Source organism: Pongo pygmaeus, chromosome 18 (assembly GCF_028885625.2).
Source record: "Pongo pygmaeus isolate AG05252 chromosome 18, NHGRI_mPonPyg2-v2.0_pri, whole genome shotgun sequence".
Classification (NCBI taxonomy): domain Eukaryota; kingdom Metazoa; phylum Chordata; class Mammalia; order Primates; family Hominidae; genus Pongo; species Pongo pygmaeus.
The window spans coordinates 45,574,171-45,597,967 of NC_072391.2; the positions used below are offsets into that span (position 1 = coordinate 45,574,171).

General features: G+C 52.5%; 1 protein-coding gene across 1 annotated transcript in view; it reads right to left on the reverse strand.

Annotated features, from left to right (window-relative positions):
• Positions 1–17,461: 17,461 nt before the first annotated feature.
• Positions 17,462–23,797, reverse strand: part of N4BP1 (NEDD4 binding protein 1) — a 71,480-nt gene continuing 65,144 nt past the window's right edge. The window contains exon 7 of the mRNA XM_054453265.2: positions 17,462–21,987. Within this exon, the coding sequence (XP_054309240.1) occupies positions 21,630–21,987 (358 nt within the window). The 3' untranslated portion in view covers positions 17,462–21,629. The remainder of the gene's footprint in view (positions 21,988–23,797) is intronic.

The following is a 23,797-nucleotide window of genomic DNA, read 5'->3' on the forward strand; positions in this document are numbered from 1 at the left end:
TGGTCAGGCTGGTCTCAAACTCCTGACCTCGGATGATCCACCTGCCTTGGCCCCCCAAAGTGCTGGGATTACAGGCGTGAGCCACCACACCCAGCCCTTTGAGGGGCTTTAAGCAGAGGAGGAATGTGGCCCACTAGGGAGCATGCTGGAGACTGGCTTGCAGAGGCCAGGCTGGGAGCCTCGAACCTTAGGCTTGGAACCAGCTCCTCGAACTTGGAGCTTGGAACCAGCTCATTCCTCCATTGATTGCTTGTTTCCAAACCTAACTGAAATGTTGCAGGCAGGACCATCGGTGTCCCTTGGCAAAAAGTATGCGCTCAGTAACCATTTCATCGTTGATGTTATTTGTCGACCAAGTCAATGCGATGCACAGAAATGTCCCAGTGGAAACAGGGAAGGGAGGACTAGAGAGGATGGGACTCAGTGCCTGATTCTTCCTGTCTTCACATACCAGTCAGGCCCTGTGGAGCCACCGTGGGTGACTCTGAGACCATCTTCCAGAGGTTGGGAGAGGGCATTTGGAGAGGACAGAGTGGTGAGGCAACGGGGTCCCAGGTGGAAATCTGTACTCCCAGGAGCCAACCCCACCTACTATGGGGCTGGCTCATTCCCAGGAAGTGACAGTTTTCTAGGGGCTGGGGTGGGAGGCTCACCTAGGGGAATCCCAATTTCCAGTCCTGCAGAAGGGAAGTCAGGAGCAGAGGTTGCTGGGAGTTTCTCGATCTGCAGCGGGTAAAGTGGGGCCCAATTTCCCCATCACCAGCTTTACTCAGGGGCAGATGGGTGGGGTGCAGCGTTCAGAGGGAACCAGGCTGCTCTATGGAAAAGCCCCCTGGAAAGCCCCAGCCCAGGCTTTGGGGTTGGGGGCCATCTGGCTGAGACAGCTCTTGAGGGAGGCCTATCCTGACCCACAGGATGTGCTGTTTTCCCGGAAGAAGGCGCCTAGCAACCCAAATAGACCAAGGGGCGGGGTGGGGAGTGAAGCAGTGCAGGCTGGGGTTGGGGGTGGTGGGCCAGGAAAAGATGTGTGGAGAGAAGGTGCATGGGCCTGTGTTGAATCCTGGGCCTGGACTGACTCCTTGGTGAGATGAGGACTCAGCAGGACTTATGTGGATGTCACCTTGTTCAACAGGCACATGGCAGGTGGTGGAGCCATTGATAAGTGGGAAGCTGTTATTTGGCCCCAAGACAGAGTCTGGGTTTGTTGGCATTGCCCTGGAAACCCAGAGCATGCCCAGGATCCCGGTGAGAAGATGCCCTGATTCTAGGCACAGCACTGAGGGGAGAGGATGACTTTCGGCTGAGGGTGGAGTGGCAGACACAGACACAAAAAAGTAAAAGGACAATGGAGAGATCAGGAGGAGAGAAGAGTCTTGGGCTCCAAATTTAGAGGGCACTCAGGGGCAGGCCAGAGCCCTTCCCACTGGTGAGGCTTGGATGGAAGTCTAGAGCTGAATTCTAGCTCAGGGCCCAGAGTGCTAAAGACAGGCTCACCAGGGACTGGGCTGCTTAGGCTCCCAGCTCTAGGCTGAGCCTCCCCCATCTTGGGCAAGGGAAGAGCGAGGTGGCCCTGCCACCAAACTTCACCCAAGATGGAGCCACCAAAGGCCTTAAAATCCACTCCCTGGCTGGGTGTTGTGGCTCACACCTTTAATCCCAAACACTTCGGGAAGTCAAGCCTGGACAATCCCTTGAGGCCAGGAGTTTGAGACCAGCCTGGTCAAGAAAGTAAGACTCCTATCTCTAGAAAAATTTAAAAAGAAAAAAAAAAAAATTATCCAGGCAGAGTGGCCCACGCCTGTAGTCCCTGCTACTCAGGAGGCTGAGGTGGGAGGATTGCTCACCCTCCCCAGCCCAGGATTTTGAGACTCCAATGAGCTATGACCTTGCCACTGTACTCCAGCCTGGGTGACAGCATGAGACCCTGTCTCCGAAAAAAATAATAATAAAAACAAATCTGCCCCCTGCCTCCATGCTCCAGAGCAGGCCTTGGCTCCTGGATCCAGGTCTGCCAGGATCCCTAAGGGCTCCAGGGAAGGTGTACTCATCTGGCATCCAGATGGGCGACTTGCAGGGGCAACCAGACAGCTGGAAAGAGTGTGTTGGGTTTTGTTTTGGAAGCGTGTATGGGAAGACAAGAAAAGGCCGCCTTTGTTTAGGAGGCTGGCCCTGGCTGGTGAGGTGTGCTCTCACTGGGCGGTGGCTGTCTGCCTTTTTGGGAGCAGCTGACAGACTGTCTGCAGGCACTGCCCACCAGGCCTGGGGTGAGCTCTCCCTTCCCTGCTAATGCTGCCTAGGACTCCAATCACTCGGTATTTCAGCACAGTTAGGCCAGTCCTTCTCTCTACTGTTGGGGAAACTGAGGTACCACCACACTGTCACCAAGGGGATGAGACAGGATGAGTTGCTTATACATGTGACCAGGGCCTGCTTTCCACTGCTACCAACACTGCACAGAGGTCAGTGTGTCCCCACGGAATGCAGAGGTCAGGCCTGTGACCTTCCTTAGGAACATGGGGTAAAATGAGGGGCTTTGTGTTTTCCAGGCAGAACTCTTCAGAGAGGCTTTGGCTTATGAGGTGGGGAGAGGATGGACCCCACCCAAGGAGCTGAACTCCAGGAAGGTGGCAATTCTCCCCTTGGTGGAGACCCGGGACCCCTCACACCCAGCACCCGAGAGTGGCTGGGCCAGGGCGGCAGCGGCATGACATCCCATGTCAACCTCAACAACACCCCTGTGGCAGCCCTAAGCACAGAGATATTTGTCTTCAAATGAATCATTAGTCTAACCAGGAGTCCCCGGAGGGGGACAGTCCAGAGGGGCCTGGTTCTGGAGAGCCTGCATGGAAAAGTCCTGGAGCCCTTGCAAGCCTTAGCATGGGGAAGGGGGCAAAATGTGGCTGGCATTGGTGTCTCTGCAACCTTGGCAAATGGGGGTTCCAAACAGATTTAATTTGATTTGGAAGATCAAGAAATGTGATTTAGAAATGCCAAGAAAACACATTTTCACCTGGAGTGCCTCAGGTGGACTTGTGCCTATTGTAGGTATTTGACAAGGTTTCTTCTCTAGGTCAAGTAGATTATCTCAGCCAGGCCTTGGCTCACATTGGCTCGTGCCCCCAAATGCCTCTCCCTCTGCTCCCAGTTCCACCCTGCCAGTCCTACCCAGCTTCCTCTGGGAACCTTCCTTGCACCCTCAGATGGGATGGGTCCTCTCTCGTCTCTTCCCAGGCATGTGGGTTCTCAGACGCAGGCAGAACTGATGCATCTGTCTTCATTCCTCTAAAGTACCCTGCACACCTCAGGGCTGTCCCACAGGCAATTCCCTCTGCCCTTGTGGAACTTATGAGACATCACTCAAATGCACATGTAAACAGCATGATGTTAATGTGATCACTGCAAAGAGGAAACCTCTACTCTTGCCCCATCCAAAGTACCCTCCACACCTCAGAGCTGTCCCACCGGCAATTCCCTCTGCCCGGAATGCACCTTCCCAGAACTGGCTAACGCCAGCTCTGATGGCCCCAGCCAGGCCCCTAGGGAGTGAATGATCTTTCGGGTCATCCCAGCACCCAGCCTTCAAGTCTCTAGCTGAGTCCTCAGATATCATGAAGTAGAGACAGGCCAGACTCAGTGTCCTTTTTACATTTCCAACCCACAGTAACGTGGAAGATAATAAATAACTATTGTTGAAGCCACTGCTCTTGGGCGTAATTTGTTACACAGCAGTAGATGTGAGGGCTGACTCCCCACTCCTGCCCCTCTGTGAGATGCTCACAGCACCGTACTGGTTTCCTCTTTGCACTGACCACATTGTCACCATGCCTGTTTGCATGCATATTTGAGTGACGTCTCATTTGTTCCACGAGGGCAGGAACCTTGGCTGCTGTGCCCACTGTTTTGTCCCTAGCAGTGAGCACAGCATGGTGCCTGGCTCTGTGTTCAAAACATGAACCTTGAATGAATGAATGAATGAATGAAGCTGGTAAGAGGCAGGAGCCTGTCTCAGTGACCTGGAGGTGGAATTTCAATCCTTCCTAAAACCTCCTGTCTCCTCCTTCTGGGAACCGGCAGGTGACAGTGAGTGAGGTGGTATAGGGGGCTGGAGGGGGAGAGAGTAGTAGGTGGCAGCCAAGGGTAGATCCCCATGGCCACCAGCGCAGGGAGGATTTCAGACTCTAATCCACTGGCAGCACTTCCTCCTCTTTGTCTCCTTTGGCCTCTTCTCGTTGTTTTGGACACACCAGCTGCTTCCTGTGGCACACCTGGAGGACGGGCAGCACTGTCCCTCGGCACCCTCCCACAGGCTGTGCTCTCACATCTTTCATGCCCGCTCCCACAGGGCCCACATGTTTCTCCTCCAAGGAGACTCCCAGGTTACGCTGAGGCTCAGGCACCTGTTGGTTCCTGTTACTGCCCCAGGGCCCCTCATCAGCACTAGGGAAGCAGGCAGCATGACGTCTTCAGGTCACTTGAAGTGAATATAAGTTGACTAAGACTCAAAACAACAAAATACGCAAACAACCCCCACCCCAAACTCCTTCCCTGTACCCATACCATAGCAACCATCATCTGACAAGTAACAGACACCTTACGTGACCCAGGAGGCACCTTTGCTGCCATCTCTCCTTGGAGGCGGTACCCTCCCAGGAGGCTCCCACCCAATCCCCTTGTCTTCTTGTCTCTGAGGCTTTTTCTGAGGTCGGGGGAGGGGGCGTCCTCCCCTCTACCCAGCATAACTTGGTTGGGTGATGTGGCATGGACCTTGCTTGGGGTAAGGGAGTGCCCTGTGCCCTCCTGCCGTCCCTAGTTCCAGGTTTCCTTTATTCTAATTTTCTAGCTTGATGAAAACGTTGGCATGTTTATAGGACCACGAACAAAATGCAGTGAAATTTACCTTTTGCATTCCCTGAAACAGTCAGCCTGTTTCCTGAAACAAGCTTCCTTGACCTTTGGACATTCCAGGAGTCACATTTCCCACCCTACACTGCCCCCAGCCACTGGCTAGCTGATCCTTCCACTGTGCTGGGCTAAGGCTATGCTTACGTTGACATCACTGAAACCCTTCGTGCCAAGCCGTGCAAAGAGAAAGGCAAAGTGTTCTAGGAAGCAAGGGAGTACAGGTGGTCCCTGGCGGCTCGGTCTGCAAGTGAAAAAATGCAGGTGGGGGTTGTTTTTTAGGGCTGTGTAGGGACTGATCTGGGAATCAGCCAAGGGAGCATAAAACCTGACACCACCTCCCATAATCTGGGTGCCCAACACCCTCCATTTAACTCTGGCTTGGTGGAACCCCCTTGCACTTCCCTCCACAAGTGCCACTTGGGTCACAAGCCGCCATTCTGTTCATTCACCTGACAGTGCGCCCTTCTCCTGGTCCCTGCACCTCTGACACACACAGATGATGGTGAGTTGACTCCACCTGGCGGCTCCTTGGCCCAGGTTATCAGTGATGACTCAAGGCTGAGCTGCCTATTTCCTGGGAGGTGTTTCTTAGAAAGGGATAGGCCCTGCCACTTCCCAGGTAGCTTTCAGCAGCCCCTACCACCTCTCCCATCTGCCTTCGACAGAGTTGCTTGCCAGCCTTCTCAGCTGGGGCTTCCTGGCAACTACACTTTGCCAGGGCTTGCAGCCCAGCAGCATGGCAGGGGCTGATGGCCACAGGGTTGTCGTGGGAAGCACCAGAGGGCCACAGGATCCCTAGCCTGGGCCTGTCTCTAGGTAACATCAGAATGCGGGCATGGAAGAGGATCAACCCCTTGTTGGGCAGCAGAGGAGACTGAGGCAAAGAGAAGAAACCTATCTGATGTGCTCCTCCTCACTGGACCTTTCTTGTCCAGCTTCCCTTCCATGGCCCACACCAGGAGGCGGCAATTGGCTGGCTGTGCACAAGGATGGAAATGGATTAGACCAGGGTGTGCACTGACCCAGGGACCATGCGTCCAAATGCTGGTAAGCCACCTATGAAGGATGCCCATGTGGTGGCTTCAACTAAGACAACCAGATTGGGACCAGACTAAGGAATATATGGGGACTGGGGGCTAGAAGCGAGAGGAGACAAGAGGGACCAGAGAGCCTGGAGCCAAGGCTGTTGCTGCCCCCAAACCACCTCAGGCACTGTGGACTCCCAAGTCCTGATGGGCCCCCAAACCACCTCAGGCACTGTGGACTCCCAAGTCCTGATGGGCCCCCAAACCACCTCAGGCACTGTGGACCCCAAGTCCTTATGGGCCCCCAAACCACCTCAGGCACTGCAGACCCCAAGTCCTGATGGGCCTCAACCAGGCTCCGCCTGCATCACTCTCACCCTCATCAGGGCTCCTATGTTGGCTACCCCCTGTCCAAATATATCTACCCACATTCGGTGTTTTCATTTTTTTTTCTGTAAGCTTTATAGTTTTACATTTAGACATGATCCACTTTTTTTGTTTGTTTGAGACAGAGCCTTGCTTCGTCACCTAGGCTGGAGTGGATCTTTGCTCACTGCAACCTCCACCTCCTGGGTTCAGGTGATTCTTGTGCCTCAGCCTTCTGAGTAGCCGGGATTACAGACAGCTGGGTGGCTGTACCACCATGCCCAGCTAATTTTTGTATTTTTAGTAGAGATGGGGTTTTGCCGTGTTGTCCAGGCTGGTCTTAAACTGCAGGCCTCATGTAATCCGCCACCTTGGCCTCCCAAAGTGCTGGGATTACAGGCGTGAGCCACTGCACCTGGCCATTATCCATTTCTATTTAATTTTTGTATATGATATGAATATGGGTGGAGGTTCATTTTTGGTTTATGGATTATATTAGTTTTCTATGATGCATAAGGACCACAAACTTAGCAGCTTAAAGCAATACACATTTATTTTATCACAGCTTCTGTGGGGCCAGGAGTCTCTGCACAGTTTGGCTGCATCCTCTTCTTAGAATCTCCCCGGGCTGCAATCAGGGTGTCCCTGGGCTGTGTTCTCATCTGGAGGCTTGACTGGGGAGAATCTGTTCTAAGCTCATTCAGATTGTTGGTGGGATTCATTTCCTTGCAGCTGGAGTACTGAGGGCTCCAGCTCCCTGCTGGTCACTCACAGCTCCTAGAGCTCTCCTACAAGTCCCTGTCACATGGACTTCCCAAACACAACTGCTTACTTAATCAAGCCAGCAAGGAGAGTCTGGAGCAGTCAGCTAGCAAGATGGAATCTTATATAATGTAAGATAATCATGAAAATGACCTCCTGTAGCTTGTCAGGCTCTATTGATTAGAAGCAAATCACAGGTCCCACCCATACTCAAGGGGAGCGGTTCCACTAAGGTGTGAACACCAAAAGGCAAGGGACCCTGGGAGCCATCTAAAAGTGAGTCTGCCCACTATGTGGACACATTATTTGCTAAAAAGAATATCCATTCTCCATTGAATTGTCATCACAGTGGGATTTCTTTGTTTTTGTTTTTTGAGACAGAGTCTCACTCTGTGTCGCCCAGGCTGGAGTGCAGTTGCACGATCTCAGGTCACTGCAACTCCCACCTCCCAGGCTCAAGCAATTCTCATGTCTCAGCCTCCCGAGTAGCTGGGATTACAGGTGTGAGCCACCATGCCCAGCTAATTATTTTCTATTTTTTAGTAGAGACAGAGTTTCACCATATTGGCCGGGCTGGTCTGCAACTCTGGCCTGAAGTGATCCGCCCACCTCGGCCTCCCAAAGTGCTAGGATTACAGGCGTGAGCTACTGTGCCCAGCCCACAGTGTTTTAAAAGAACCAGTCAATCATATTTGTGTGAGCCTATTTCTGGACACTGCCATCTATTCCATTGATCTTTGTGTCCATCCTTTTGCCAATAACATTATGTCCTAGGCGGGGTGCAGTGGCTCTTGCCTATAATCCCAGCACTTTGGGAGGCCAAAGCTAGAGGATTGCTTGAGGCCAGGAGCTCAAGACCAGCCTGGGCAACATAACGAGAATCCATCTCTACAAAAACAAACAAGCCCATAACATGCTGTAGCTTTATAATAAATCTAGAAATCAGGTAGTGTGAGTTCTCCAACTTGGTTGTTCTTTTTCAAAATTATTTTTGGATATTTTAGGTCCTTTGCCCTTCCATATACACTTTACAATCAGTTTGCAAATTTTCATCCAAAGAAGCCTGCTGGAATTTTTATTGGGATTGCTTTGAATCTATAAAAGTAATCAAAAAATTTGAGTCAAGATTTAAAAATTGATATGAGTTGACATGTTAACAACTTCAGATTTCTCATTTTTCTGGAAAATGGGAAGAGGGGGCACCACCAGGCCTGCAATCCTACAGGGCAACAACCAACTCCCCTCCTCCCTCGATGGCCACATGCTCAGTGCACCTGCGCTTCCCCATCCCCTCCGCCATGGGGACTCACACTCTCCTCTTCACACTTTGTTGCTGGCCTGGCCCTCTTTGACACTGGAGTTGGTGGCTCCTGTGTTAGCTTCTCTTGGCTCTGACTTTTGGGGGGGCAGGATGCTCTCCCTCCCACTCTTGGCCTGGCTAATGTCTTCTCATCCTTCAGAACTCAGGGCTCCAGGAGACCTTCCCATACCCAAGTGAGGTGAGGACTCCAGGCTTGTGATCTTGGAGCTCCCTGTGCTTATCCTCAGTCCTTGCCCCAGGGGTGAGGTGCTTGTTGGGGTGATCAGTAACTCAATGTCTGTCTCTCCCAGCGAGCTCCCTGAGGCCAGGAACCATGTCTTTCGGTCACTGCTGTATCTCCAGTGTGCACCATAATGTCTGGCTCATAGTACATGCTCAATAAATGTTCACAGGATAAATGAGCCCTTCTCCCAGGCTGTGGCTGATATCCTAGAAGAGCTCCTTCTGTCCTCCTAGCTCCCGACCTCAATCCCTTGGTCCTCTTGTTTGACGATGTTCCTGTGAAAAATGACCAAGTAGGACTCTCACGTTCCTGGCCTGGAAATTGCTAACTTCTACCAAGATAGGTAAGCTCTTCAGAGCCTAGGGCAGGCCCTGGCTGGACACGCAGGACACAGCCCCGTGTGTTGCTCTGAGGGCTCTAGCTTCTTTTCTGGTCGCAATCATTTTAAGAAATTAAAGCATTATTTACATACATTAAAATGCACAGACCCTAATTGTTCGATGTTTTGACAGTTGTATACACCCATATAACCACCATGCAAAACAAGATATACGACATTTCCACCATCGCAGAAAGTCCCTTCACGTGCTTCCCCTCCCCAGCACTCTCTGGCTGCTGTTCCCATGTGGTTTTGCCTGTTCTTGAAATTTATATAAATGGAGTCATCCAGTGTGTACTCTTTGTGCCTGGCTTCTTAAACACAACGTAATGCCTGGGAGATTCATCCACCTTGCTGCATCTGCCTGTGCAGTCTGCATATACTGTATGTACTAGTCTGTGTATCTGTTGCATAGTATTCCATCGTATGGGTGTTCCACAGTTACATGATGCATTCACTTACCTGTTGCACACTTGGGTTGTTTCCAGCTTTGGCTATTAGGAACAAGAAGGCTGCTATTCACATTCTTGTGCAAGTCTTGTGTGTGTGTGTGGACATATGGTTCATGCTCTTAGGTAAATACCTAGGAATGGCACTCCTGGGTCATAGGGTAGATAGGTATGCCATTTTGTTTTCGAAGGCAGCCTTGGCTTGTTCTTCCTGCTGTTGACCTCCTCTGCTCTGGATGGGAAGAGGAGATTCCAAGAATCAGGGCAGGTTGGAACTGTAAGAGCCTTCAGAGATGAGCTCCCAGCTCTCATCCTGATATGGGGATCTAGGCTTATGAGGGCATAGCTCATCCACGATGCGCAGAGCCAGAACTGACAGGGCCAGAGTGGCAACTGGGCCTAGACTCTGGCCCAGCAGAGATGGAGAGGGTGTCTGGATAGCAGTGACGGCAGTGGTGCCAGGCCTGGCTTCTGCAGATGTTGTCGGTGCTCCTGATATATTTGCTTCTGGCGTCAGCCAGGTTGGGAGGGTGTCTGTTCTTGCAAGTAAAAGTTTCTTGATGGAAACATGTAGAAGTGCAAGGTGCAGTCCCTGCTCACTGCCCTGTACCCCAACCTAGTGGGAGTAATGGGAGATGCCAGCCAGCTGAGTGATTGAAGCCACAGCTGCACAAGGGCAGAAGCCATGCCGAGTTGCTCACAGCCGTGTGCTTCCTGTGCCTGACTGAACACAGAAGCTGCCCAAAAAATGACAGCTGCACGGAGGGACAGTACAAGCTGCCAGAGGCTGATGTATTCAGGTGGGGGTCCACGGGAGACTTCCTGGAAGAGGGGGCCTGGAGCTGATGCTGAAGCACCGCCTCTCCCAAATCTCCCAGTGCTCTCGTAGTCCTGCATGGGTTCACAGCCGCCCCATCCAGCAGCCGGGTGGGGACTCTCACATATGTTCGCGCACTTGGACCCTGACACCCAGAGAAGGGAAGGGGCAAGCCCAAGGGAGTCCGCAGCAGAGCTGGAACCAGAACTGGGCTGTGCTTGACTGAGAGGAGATGGCTGTGGGTGACACGGGGAGGGACATCCGCCCTCGTTGCCCTACAATGACCCTCCAGAGAGCAGTGGTGCCTGGGCCTGGAAGTGTGAGTTTCCACTCTGAACAGATGGTTGCAATTACCAAGCGCAGGACGGGCAGGCGAGGAGCACACTCCCATAGAGGGAGGGGAGCAGAGCGCTGCAGAGACATCCCGAGTACAGGCCAGCTGGACCGCGATTCCTCCAGCACTCCAACTTCAAACATGAAACTGCCTTCTTTTTGCTACTTCTCTCCACCACCTGGGCATATGATTCTGACAATTTCATAGAATTTTTAAAGAAAAGAAAAAAGCTCTCTTTTTCTTGGAAAGCTGTGCCCAGTTGGTTTTCTATAGATTTGCTCTCTGGAGGTTCCCCTTGGCAGGAGGTCAAAGCCTTAGGGGAGGTGGGGTCCCCCCAGCCCTCGGGCTTGGCAATTCTGAACATGACAAAGGCTGTGGGCGATAATTTCTCCTCGGCCGTGGAAATCAGGTGTTCCAATGCACAGGAGCCCTGGCCCTGCCTTTCCACACTCTCTCTCCATTCCACGCCCCCACCCCCCACCCCCGTCTCTGTCTCTCTTTCTCTCCCTGCTCTTTAAAAAGGGTCCTTGGCTGGCCCAGTTGCTCACGCCTGTAATCCCAGTGCTTTAGGAGGTTGAAGCAGGAGGATCGCTTGAGGCCAGAGTTAGAGACCAGTGTAGGTAGCTCGATCCCATCTCTAAAGATACATAAATAACTAAAAATAACAAAATACAATGAAAAGCGTCCTGTTCTGTCCTGTACAGGAGGAAGATGAGTGAAGCTGTTTTTTTCCTTTGAGATGGAGTCTCACTCTGTTGCTCAGGCTGGAGTGCAATGGCGTGATCTCGGCTCACTTCAACCTCCGCCTCCCAGGTTCAAGTAACTCTCCTGCCTCGGCCTCCTGAGTAGCTGGGATTACAGGCACATGCCACCACGCCCAGCTAATTTTTTTGTATTTTTAGTAGAGATGGGTTTTCACCATATTGGTCAGGCTGGTCTTGAACTCCTGACCTCAGGTGATCCGCTCGCCTTGGCCTCCCAAAGTGCTGGGATTACAGGCATGAGCCACCATGCCTGGCCAACCTTTTTTTTTGTTTTTTTTTCCAAATTTAAGTTCAGGGGTACCTGTACAGGTTTGTTATATAAGGGAACTTGTGTCATGGGGGTTTGTTGTGCATTATTTTTTCCAATCTTCTCCTTCCTCCCATCCTCCACCCTCCAATAGACTCCAGTGTCTGTTGTTCCCCTCTTTGTGTCCATGAGTTCTCATCATTTATTAATAGCTCCCACCTATAAGTGAGAACATGCGGTATTTGGTATTCTATTCCCATGTTAGTTTGCTAAGAATAATGGCCTCCAGCTACATCTATGTTTCTACAAAATACATGATCTCATTCTTTTCTGTGGCTGCACAGTATTCCAGAGTGAAGCCTTTTAAAAATTCATACAAAGTTGAGGTTGTGGCCGGGTGCGGTGGCTCACAGGTGGGCGGGTCACCTGAGGTCAGGAGTTCAAGACCAGCCTGGCCAACACGGCGAAACCTTGTCTCTACTAAAAAGTACAAAAATTAGCCGGGCGTGGTGGCAGGCACCTGCACCTGTAATCCCAGCTACTTAAGAGGTTGACGCGGGAGGATTGCTTGAACCTGGGAGGCAGAGGTTGCAGTAAGCTGAGATTGTGCCACTGCACTCCAGCCTGGATGACACAGCAAAACTTCGCCTCAAAAAATAAATAAATAAATAAAAATAAAAATAAAAAAGTTGACTAAAGGAAAAAGAACTACCCCAACCCTGGTTATGTAGGGCTTGCTGGATGTAAAGGGACAATGGTATTCGCTTGCAAACCAGGGTGACCAAGTGTACAGGCAGGGGACACTGAGACTCCAGGCAGTTAAGGGATCCTCTTGAGTAGAAGTTACATACATTAAGTCATGATTAGGAATGACTGTGCTCCATTAAAAAAAAAAAAAAAACCCCAAAAAACAAAAAACAAAAACCAACTTGATTTTTTTTCCCCAAAGAGGAACCAGATGCATTTTCCTGCTCCCAGAGAAGGCTGTGAACTGTGCAGCCTTAGGCAGCAGGGCTAACTTTCCCCTGGGTCCTGGCCCTTCAAGGAGGGTGCACATGGAGGCCAGAGGTGCAGACAGACTGTGGGTTCTGCAGAGGAGCTGGCTCATCTCAGCGGTCTTGGGAAGACTGAGCCCCATCATCTGGTACCAGGACCTTTGGGCCATCTCATGCTACTGACAGGCTGAGCCCTCCAGAACAGACATTGGGAGCAGCTGAACAGTGAGTCCTCCATGCATCGAAGGCCCCCCATCTCGACCCTGCCACCCCCTTAATACGCCCCAGGAATAGAGCTAGGTTAACTGGAACTCAGGTTGCCCTCTTGTTACGAGAGTCAGTGAGGGCTGGAGCCAGAGTTGTCTCCAAGGTGCAGAAACACAGGCTTGGGAAGGGTTTTTCAGAGGAGAGTGTGCACCCAGCTGGCCTTCCACGCTGGGGAGAGGAGGCAGAATACATCCCTTAGGATATAGCCAGACCCTCTTCCCTGACTTCTCCAACTCCAAGATACTTACAAATTCCTCTAAAGCTCCCCCACGGAATCTTCCTTTCCATTTTCTGTTTCCCTGTGCGAGCGCTCTCCTATCCGCAGCACCCCTCCCCAGCCCAGTTAGCTCCCTTCCACCCCATCTGTACTTCCAGGCTCTGACTTCCCTGCCCTGTGAGGCTGTCAGCCTCCACAGTGGCCCATCCCAGCAGATATTTAGTATGCAGAAGCTATAAACAGAGGATGGTAGACATCAAGGCATGAATGAATGGCCATCTTCCTTGTGGTCCCTGTGATACCGGGATTCCAAGCCCCAAAGGGGTGGTTTGGGCTGGGGATAGTAATTCTGATAAGCTGGAGTGCTCGAAGGTCTGGGATGGACGCCACATCCGCAGAGGCCAAATGGTGGACGAGGGCCTCTTCCAGCTATGCCTTGTGCCTTCTTAGAGCCAGAGTTCTCGGAGGGAGGGACCAGGTGACTGGCAGTCCCGCTCCACCGTCCCTACCTCTACGGGTGTGAGATGCTCTGGGTGGTCCTCAAAGCCAGAGTTCCTGGGCTGGGGAGGTGGGGGTTTATTAAAGCTGGGAGTGTCAGACAACTGGAAAAGGCTCACAGGGAAAAGAAACTCTTATCTTCAGGGGAGGCAGTGGAAAGAACAAATGTGGGAATAAGACCTGGACTCAGTCCTGCCTTACCGAACAGCTGATGGCCATGGGCAACCCAAGCCAGCTGGGCCTCTGTCCACACTGCAACTGTGAAACGAGGGCTCTCCACTGGGTGGCCTCCTCCTTCCCTTCTCAGCAGTGTGGCTGGCCCTGCTGGGCTCTCAGGTCCCTGGTGCCTGTGGGATGGTGACCAGGGTTTGCAGGGAGTGCGCAGTGGGGAGGATGAAGGTGCTGCTTTGTGGAAAGAAGCTTGCAAGCTCAATGGGTACTAGCTGCTCTCCTCCTTCTTGTGCAGAAGTTGTCCCCACATGTAATTAAGCCAGCTTCTGTTAGGAGGTGAGGACACACAGTGGGGCCAGGTCGGGAGAAACACCTGATGCCAAGGCCAGCCCCACTGCTACTCAGGAACCAGGAGGGAGCCGGAGGGGCCCTGGCCTCCCCTGCTCCGTGCCCCACTCTGCGTCCTGCCTCTGTAGGGTCTTGGATTTGAAAACCACCAAAGGTCAGATGAGGCCCTGAGGGACCCTCGCTAGAGCCGCATGTATTCTAGGGAACACTCACTGGCCTGGGTGCAAAGGTGCCTTCCTCGCCGTGGGACTCAGGATGGGAAGGACTCTCCCAGGAGCCAGGCCCATTTCTTAGGATTCAGTCCTGGTTGCAACCATTGCAACTACTCTTTAGTAGGGAGGTGTTTCTCAACCATGAGGGCACGCCGGGTCACTTGGGATTACCAGAAAACATGGATGTCAGATTCTGATCGCCAGGGTCTGGGGTGTGGCCTGGGCAGTGCTGCCGCCGGGGATCCTGATGCACAGCCAGGGTCACAGACCACCAGCTCTGAGGGCAGCAGCACTAGCCCATGACAGATGAGGGCCCAAGGCCTTGAGAGGCTGCGTTAACTTTCTCAAGGTCACGGAGAGTAAGTGCAGGAGCAGGCGATGCCCTCACTCCACGGGCTGGCTGGGCATGAGGCCTTCAGAAAAAGGACCATTCTGGTTGTTCTCTCCCTTCCCTGGCACTGTCCCCTGCATGAAGTGGCTGCTCAAGATCAGGGATGGAGGAACCCTGGAGGGGCTGAGAAGGTGCACCATCTGGAGGGGATGAGGGGTTTGGGCCCCGCCCCTCACCAGCTGGGCCTCATGTCCCTTAGCCACACAGCGGGAAGAAGTAAGGGTTCCCAGCCCTTCTCAGAGTGGAGGTGTGACATGCCAGGGATCCTGAGGGGCTGGCAAGGGGAGAGGGTCCTGCTGGCATTGAGAGACACCCCTGGTTTGGGGGAAGTCCCCTGAGCAAGTCCATGTGCGCAGCTGCTTGGGGCAGGCTGCTGGAGGCCCTCTCCTTCCTGCTGCCTGTTTTGGTGGCTGAAACTTTAGACTGATCCAGGAGCCAGACAGGCGGGCAGACAAGCACATTCTTCTTGGGGGAGGCCGCCACCTCCTCTTCTCGCTAGAAGCAGGGAGGAGGGGAGGACAGGGCCTGCCCAGGCCTGACCCCAGACTGGGTTTCGGGCTGTGGGGGCCAAGCAGGGCTCCCTGGGGACTCGGGGCTGGGGAAGGAAAGCCCCAAAGGCTGGAGTCTGCGGTTTGGAGTCCTGTGACTCTGGGAGCTGAAGCCACCAGGCAGGAGGGGGTGAAAGGGGGCTGGTTTAAGAAGCCCTAAGCCTTTGGGCTTTTGGCTCCAGCACTGGCTGTGGGTACTTCTGCTCTGTTTCTGGGCAAATCCCTGCCTGCCCAGCCCATTTCCCCAGTGACTGCCCCCAGCCCTGGCATCCTCGGTGTGGAGGGGATTGGAATCTGAGCCGGGAAAAAGGCCACATTCAGTTTCCAATCAACATCACCTCATCTGTGTTTCCCAAAATGAAGTGCAAGGTGGCTCTGATGCATACATGGGCTCATTCCTGACACAGCTTCTGCAGAACTAGTCAACTTCTTTAAAAAAATATGCTCTTGGCATCCTCCCGCAGGAACAGGGCTGGATACAGGCCCACCAAGCAGGAAGTGGGGAGGCAGCTTCCTTCCGCAGCCTCCCTGTGCCCTGAAGACTGACAGCCTTGACTCAGGTCTGTCATGGGCCCTCAATTCTTTTCCTTGAAGGGTGGAGGGATCTTAGGCGCCATACCAGCTGCTGAGTCACCTCTGGTGCAGCTTTGCCTTTCAGGGAGGTGGGATGGCCCATTGGAATTCAAATCCTAAATCCTGGACATCTTAGCTTGAAGAAATGGAAGTTCCTGAGCATCTCTGTACCTCAGTTTCCTCCTCTGCAAAATGGAGATAATAACAGCAGCACTTCAGGAGTGAGGTGAGGATTAAAGGAGACAGAAGCTTGCCGGGCACACGGGTGGTGAGGACACGGCACTGGTTGCCGGCCTCAGCTTTGTCAGCACCCTGCGGGCAGGCAGTAGCTGTGCTCATTTCCTCCGGGTGCTCTCTCTGGTGACGGCACCCGAGGGACTCTCCTGAGTGCCTGCCTTGTTCAAGGAACAATGCCCTCTCTAGACCACAGCTGGACTTCCCATGGACCTGCTGAGGCACTGAAAGAAATGTAGGCCCTAACCTAAGCACCCTCATCATTGGCCCACAGGGATAAAGGAGTGCGTTCAGAACCTGGAGAATGATGGCTTAGCACTTGGAGATAAGACCTGGCTGGTGGGGGTGTGGGATGACCTGGAAGGGTGGCAAATAGTTAGGTAGGTGTCCACAGGGCTGCTGATCGGAGCCCCAGTAGCAGCCAGCGAGCGGGGCTCTGGGTTGGGCACAGTTCTAAGCACCACGTTTATTCCTCACGTCACCCTTGAAGTAGAAAGCATTATTATGCCTATTTTACAGGTGAGGAAATCCTCATCTGTAAAATAGGCATAATAAAATAATGCTTAGTTACACTTCTGAAGTATACAGAAAGTCAAACTCCAAATGAACAGTGCTGGCATCTGCCCAACTAGGGAACTGGGGAAAAGAACTGCCGTCAGGGGACTGAAGAGGCATGGGATGGGCACAGAGCCACGGCAGCAGGGAACAGCTCGAGGGCCAGGCCGAGTTCTCTGCTGAAGGGCCCCAGGCCTGAGTTTTGTTACTCAACTCCGAAATGGTCGGCCCCTTCCAGCATTTTCTGACTGGGGTGGATACTCCTGAAGCCCCGTTTGTACAGGTCTTTGGACCTTTCTAAACAATCTGCAAATCCTTGCTAAAGACAGTAACATGTGTTACTCAAGACTCGATTTCAAAGGACGTAAATCCAACTGGAATGACCAGCTTAAGCAAAAAGTGTGTTAGAATACTGGGGTGTGGTGACGTCCGAGGAAGGGCTTTCCTGACAACAGGAACCCAAGGCTCATGCTGCCAGGAACCTCTCTCATGTCGCCGCTTCTTTCCTGCCACAGGTCGGCTTCCCCCAGGGTGGAAAATGGCTTCTGACAGACCTGGGCCTGGCATCCCACGATTCCCACCACCACAGAGGAACTCCCCAGGAGTGACTTGGACTGGTGTACCTTGGGCCAGGTGTCGGCCCTGGCCAGGAAGCCTGAGTGCATCTGGTACGCAGCCTGTGCCAGGTACCCCTCCCCGGACCTGTGTGCCAAGGATGGCATGTGCTGGAGCCTGGCAGGGGAAGGAGAAGGGAGTGGAGTGACCCCAGCCCCACCCCACTGTCCCACCGCAGGGTGGTGGATTCCCGGCCTCTTACTGGTCCTGCTGCCAGATGCCGCAGTCAAGAAGGCACTGTCCTCCAGTTCAGTTGAGCAGACATTTATTAAGCACCTATCAAGTGCAAGGCACTGTGCTAGGCGCCGTGGGAAATACAGAGAACACAGGCGGTCCCTGCCCGCGAGGAGCTCACAGTCTAGAAAGGGCAGCAACACAGTACACAATCAGTGGCGGCAGCACCAGCCAGAGTGGCAAGTGCCCAAAGCAAGACACAAAGTGCTGTGCGGTCACAGAACATCATGGGGATGCTTCTGGCAGAAGCACTGGAAAGGGGACGAGGAGGACTCAGGCTGGGCCTTCCAGGAGGGAAGCCATTTGGGAGAAGGGCATCTCTAGAGGAGAGAGGTCCATCTGTAAAGCCCACAGGTCATGGGAAACGTGTGGCCGCAGGGAAAGTTTGGGGACAGTCAAGTAAGGCTGGGAGGCGGATAGCCACGGACACTAAGCTCAGGAGGTGTGAACTTCGTGGTCTGGTCAAACAGCCACTGCAGATCACTTCGCAGGAGGGGTGACTAGAAGTGTGTTACTGGAAGGTAAATCTGGCCGCACTGCAGCATCTGGACAGCAGAGGGCAGCGCTGGGAGGGGCTGGCCAGTTAGGGCCCACCACCCCTGGGTGTCTGAGAGTGGGAGTAGCGGGCAGGGGCCAGCAAAGCACGAGGGCAGAGCAGGGGACCATACGGAGGGTGGGTGTGGAAGGAGGGACGGGCCCCGTGCAAGCTGCAGGTCTGGGGAGCCTGAGGATGCCATAGGGCTTCCTGGTAGAGTGGAAAGTGCACTCCTGATGGTCAGGGCCAGTCACTACAGAGAGGGGACAGTGGGGAAAGGGACAATGTGGCCCTAAGGGTGACTGCAGTTTCTCAACACGTGGTCTGTGGATCACCTGCATGGGAACTGCCTGGGGAATGTGCTCATTTGCAGATTCCCGGGCCTTCCTCCAGAACTACTGGGCAAGCATCTGCCGAGTCATGCCCGGTAACCTGCATTCTTAACACCAGCTGCCCTCTCTACCACCACGAGCCCCAAAGGTGGGGCAAAGTCTGCAAACTACCTGCTGAGGAAGAACAGGGTGTTAAGGGCTGGCTTTAGGCAAAAAGAAGAGACAAAAAGAATGAGGGAGGTCTGGGAGTGAGGGAAGTGGTGGGAAGCAGGGAAAGTCCGGTCAAGCCATGTGCACCACCAAGACAGAGCCCCAGCGCGGCCTTGCAGCCAGGCACCGGGCCGTCCCCAAGGGCTGCTCTCAGTCCGCTTTCATTTGGTGGGCGAAAGCCACATTTGCAAACTGGGAAGTGGAGAGTGGGAGGTGAGGGGAAGCACTAGCAATGAATGAAGAGGATTCTTCCAGGAATCAGGCTGTTTCAATCTAAAACATCCAAGATAAGTGGCAACACTGGGGAGGAAGGTGATGAACAGATGGAGGTGAGCCAGAGACACCGCCTGGGCAAGTCAGCCAGGACGCAGGAGGCGTGGGTCAGAGACACTGCAGGAACTGGGTGAGGACAAGGAGGTTCGAGGAGAGGGGTTGGGGGATGGTCCCATAGGCAGCCACACCTGAGGCGTGGGAGGCAGGAAGGAGCTGGGGGAGGGTGGGGAGAAGAGGGGTTTCTGTGTGTAGATCTGAGTCCTCCCTCACATCCCAGCCGTGCCACAAGCCGCACGGGCATGAGGCCAGCTCTCCCTTCTTCACTGGTCTCAAAAGCCACCCAGGCCCAAGTCCCGGCCAGACAGCCGAGCCTGCCTAGCAATGCTGACCGGCCGTCCAGGATGGCCCAGACACCTTCTGTCTCCTGAATGCAGCCTACAGGGGTTCAAACAGACTGCTTGCATCAAGGTCAGACAAGGCTCTTTTACTCCCAGAGATGGCGGCCTGGAGCCTCGGGAAGAATGTAGGCCCAGGAATCACCCAGGCCCTCAGGACAAACCTCTCTGAGCAACAGACATCCTGCCTGTTGAATGAGGGTGACATCTCTGCCCTGCCAGCTACTTTACATGGATGCCACGAAGTGGGAGAGGCTGAGCAGTAGACAGGGAAGCGGCGAGCGGCCCCACTGCAGGAGGTAGACAGGCTACAGATACTTACGCAGCAGCCACACTGAAGCTACTACTGGAGGAGGCTGAGAACCAGTAATGAGTTCTTAATGGTTTGATAATTTGGGTTTTTAAATATCAAATATTAAATATCAGGGGTTTCGGAAGGAATGATGAATTCCATCTCATGCTGTAACTGATGAAGGCAACCAATGAGCAATCCTTCCTTCCCATAGCCGAGAAAGGGAAAGGGGACAGGCCAATCCCTCTGAAGCAATAAGTCAGAACACGAAGACTTACAGAATTCAAACATCAAAGGTCAAGTAGCTTCTAGAGCCGGGAGAAGTGGTGACCCCCTCAGCCTAGCCAGCACCAACCAGCATGGGTGGAGACTCAGCCTGCCAGTAAGGGCATCTCCTGGGTTTCCTCTGAAGCAGAGGAGAAATAGTAGGTCAGCCAGGCTGCTGGACTGAACAGTGAGCCAGAAGGCCAGAGTCACTGCAAGACAGCCCCAGCCCGCACACCTCAGTTGTGCTTTTGAAAACTGGTGCAAAGCTGAGGCATGGGAGCTGTGACTGAAGTCGCCCTCCTGGCTGGCCTTGTCTTCTACCTCTGCTTCCACAGCTGGGTGACTTGGCCATAGGCCCAAACAATGGACAACCAGTTCCACATAAGGAGGCATCACGGATGCATCTGAGAGGAAACATGATTGAAGGACAAGCCTGGCCTCATGGAGGGCTCTGGATTCGTCCCTTGAAGAACTTAGCGATCAAACAAAACCAAGAAGCAGGCCTGGAAGGAGCACTCTGAGATGCCCCCGAGTCCCCTCACCATTTACAAGCCAGCACCGAGTTCTCAACCTCTGCTCCTCAGGGCCAGGAGACAAGATCCGGACAGGCAGCAAGCCGACTGTGAGCAGCCTGGGGGCGCAGGTGTAAAATACAAAGCCCTTTGAAGGTCCAGACAATAAGAGTAAAGATATTAAGATTGCCCAGGAAAAGAACTTTACTGACACTAAATTTGGGTAACACCTAGAACAGATAATATTAAGATACCAATTCTGAGAAAGACTCATAGGAAAGGCTGTTTAGGAGGACACTAGAGAGACAAACACAGGGAAAATAAATACAGGGGCTCTGGGATCCCCCCATAGAAGCTACTAATGCTATTTATTGGCTTGGGTCACTTTTGAGAATAGAAAACCATTTTTTGGCAAAGCTGTACAAACTCCACGTCGGGGCGTCTCCTGCAGTTGTGGACACAAGATGGCCACAGTGACCGGGCTCTTCATTAAACTTCCTCACAACCCGCTACGGTGTTCAGAAGTTAAGACGTGACTTCCAGAGCCAGGCCAGGCATGTGGAGGCCCCTGCCTGTGAGCGTGTCAAGCCCTGGCTGGGGAGCCTGCTGCCTGCCCGGCCACTCCTCAGCTGTGGCTGTGGGCATGGCGGGATGGCGCGCACACTGGGCCGTCCCCTTTTGAGCAGGGTGGAAGGGGGAAGGAGGGTGGGACTCCATGGGCTCCACAATGTCTTCTAGCCCTGGTATTCTGTGAGTCTAACATCGCCCTGGTCATTCACCATGGCTAGGCACCAAGTGCCATCTAGTGGCACCGCGGGTCCACTTTCACAATGCTCCAACCAAAGACTACAGAACAAACCAACTCTTACCCACTTTAACTCCGGGGGTGAGGGCAGAGGAGGCTGGAAGGGTGAGCACACTTCATGGTAGTGACAGGACATATTCATCTCAAGAAAATATACTTTAAGAGGTCTTGCTTTCCTTAAGAAAGCAACTCTTTTTTTTTTATTTATTTATAAAGGCTAACCATATCCATTTGTCAATATTTTCGGCTTTAAGGAAAATAGTTTAAAAAACATAAAAAGGTAAATACACTCAAGAGTAACTGCTATTAAACAGTTCTGAACAGGCAGAAAATGTAGACTTTCCTTTAACAGAAAATGTTAAATCTGTAATAGCAGCATAATTTATATATAGAAAAAAGCTGGTTTTGAAAACCCAGATTTATACACAAAACTTTTTTTTCTACACAACTGCGTTTACACTGGGAAATAAGTTTCTTCACATTATGTTCATTCCCATCAGGTACAGGAGCTTGAGTTTGATCAGCCAGCCCTGAGCGCAAGCTCAGCACTCAGCACAATCTTCAATCCAACACCATGGCAGAGAGCGCGTTTAGATCTTTCATGTATGGGTGGGCCACCAAGATCTGGTCTATTTTCAGTCTTTGCTCTGAGTCAGGGAAGATCTTCAGAAGGGCTTCCCTCAGCTCGTTGGTTTCTGCAGAAGATCTCTGAGCTGGCATGGGCAGGTTCTGCTGGAGATTGGGGAGGGCTGGCAGCAGTGGGAAGTGGGGCTGCTGAGGGAGCCAGTGGCTTGAAGGGGCTCCCTGAATCCGGGTCGGAGGCTGGTGGCTGGTGCTGGCTGCCTGGGTGCCAGGGACTCTGAAGCTGGGGTCAAACATGCCCACATTTGGCAGGGCACTGAGTAGGGGCTGCATATCTCTGTGAATGGAAGCGAGTCCTGGTGAGTTGGGTTATAAGTAAACAAAAAATCATGGAGCTATTTTAGAAGGTACCTGCGGCAGGCCTTGAGGCTCAGGATGCCGCTCCCTGGCTTCCAAAGGCAGGATGCAAGACTGAGGTGGAGACGGTGACATCAGACACCCACAGAGGAGCCTGCGCAGATTCCACTGACACCATCTCAAGGCGTGCCAGGGAATGAATGTGCTCTATGAGGGAACACCACCCTCCCAGGTCTTCTGCTGTGAGGACTGACCCCATCCAGCTGTTTGGCTCTAACCAGGGTGCCCTTGGGAGCTTTCAAAAGGTTTAACAGGGTCTTACTCTTCTGAAGATTTTGATTTTGTGCAGGACCCTGGTTAATAGAAATTAGAAGAGACTCCTTTTGGGGAGAGTGGCAGTCCCCACCGACTCAGTCTAGATGAGGTGTGGGTGGGTGCCCACACTTGTACGCACATGGGTGTGTGCGAGTATGTGTGTACAGGGAGGGCATCTGTATCGCTCAAAAGCCTCCCACTGGACTCGGCCTGCAGGCGAGAAATGAGGCTAGCTGAAGTTTCCCCAACTTCAAAAGCTCAGCTAACTTCAACAGCCCCTCTGTGGTGGAGGTGACTCCCAACTTCTTAACCGACTGACGAGCCGCTCTACAAAGAGCCGCCAGGTGAGGGTGAAAAGGCAGGCAGGGCAGACCCCGTGCCAGGTTGCTCAAGCAGCGGGAGGAAGCAGAGGACTCTCCTTCTGCTAACTCTGACCCGCGGACCTGATTGATGCTCTGACACAGGCCTTGGGCCTGAAGCCCAGCAGGGGATTTCCAAGTTCAGATGTGGGGAAGGAAAATGAGATGGACTGATGAGCGTAGCAGGTGTGGAAAATGGCTGCCATTCTCTTCATGTGGGTAGAAAAGCATGGCGTTTGGGAATTCAGTCCTCGTCTGTGTCATAAAACCCAAAGGCTCAAAAGAGAAATGATTCACAAGACCAGGGAGTTGAAATTGTAGTGGTCTCCTAGGTAGAAGAGACCCATATAAAAAAAGAAACCCATCACCACCTACCACTGAATCCAAACCTACAACTCCCAATGGTTCCTGTTGCAAATGGAAAAGATCAGCTGGAAAGTGTGACTGCCTAAAAATGCTGAGAGCTGTGTGTCTTCCTCTCAGCTTAGACCCGCCCATCACACCCCCATGCAAATACCAGCTGGGATTGCAGAGAAGTGCAGCCTGGTTTAGTTTTTAAGAACAGTAAACATCAGTCATGGGGTCATATGATCTCTCTATTAGGTTCACAGGAATCTTTAGTTAATGTCTGTTACCTAAGAATTCTGAAAACAGAAACAACCACTAACAAGGTGTCCTAAAAACAAAACAAACCCAAACTACAACAAAGCAAACCTAAACTACCAAATCATTTTCAGATAAATATGGAATACTGGCTTTTCCATTCAGTGAAGGTAGAAAGTAATGGTCAGTTCCCCCAGGCAGTGATTCCTGAGCAGTAAGTAAATTAATATAAGCATAACATGTTCAAAGCAAATGACTTTAGAAAGCGAATGTAAAAAGACTCACACATATGAAATGAGCCCATCAGGCACTCGTGATTCAGAGGGAGAGCTCTCACACATACATGATGAACCTAATTAGTATTCGCTAGTAAGTGACCACCAGCTTGGAAAACTAGCTTTGTTTTTTTGTTTGTTTTTGAGACAGAGTCTTGCTCTGTAACCCAGGCTGGAGTGTAGTGGTGCAATCTCAGCTCACTACAACCTCCGCCTCCCGGGTTCAAGTGATTCTCCT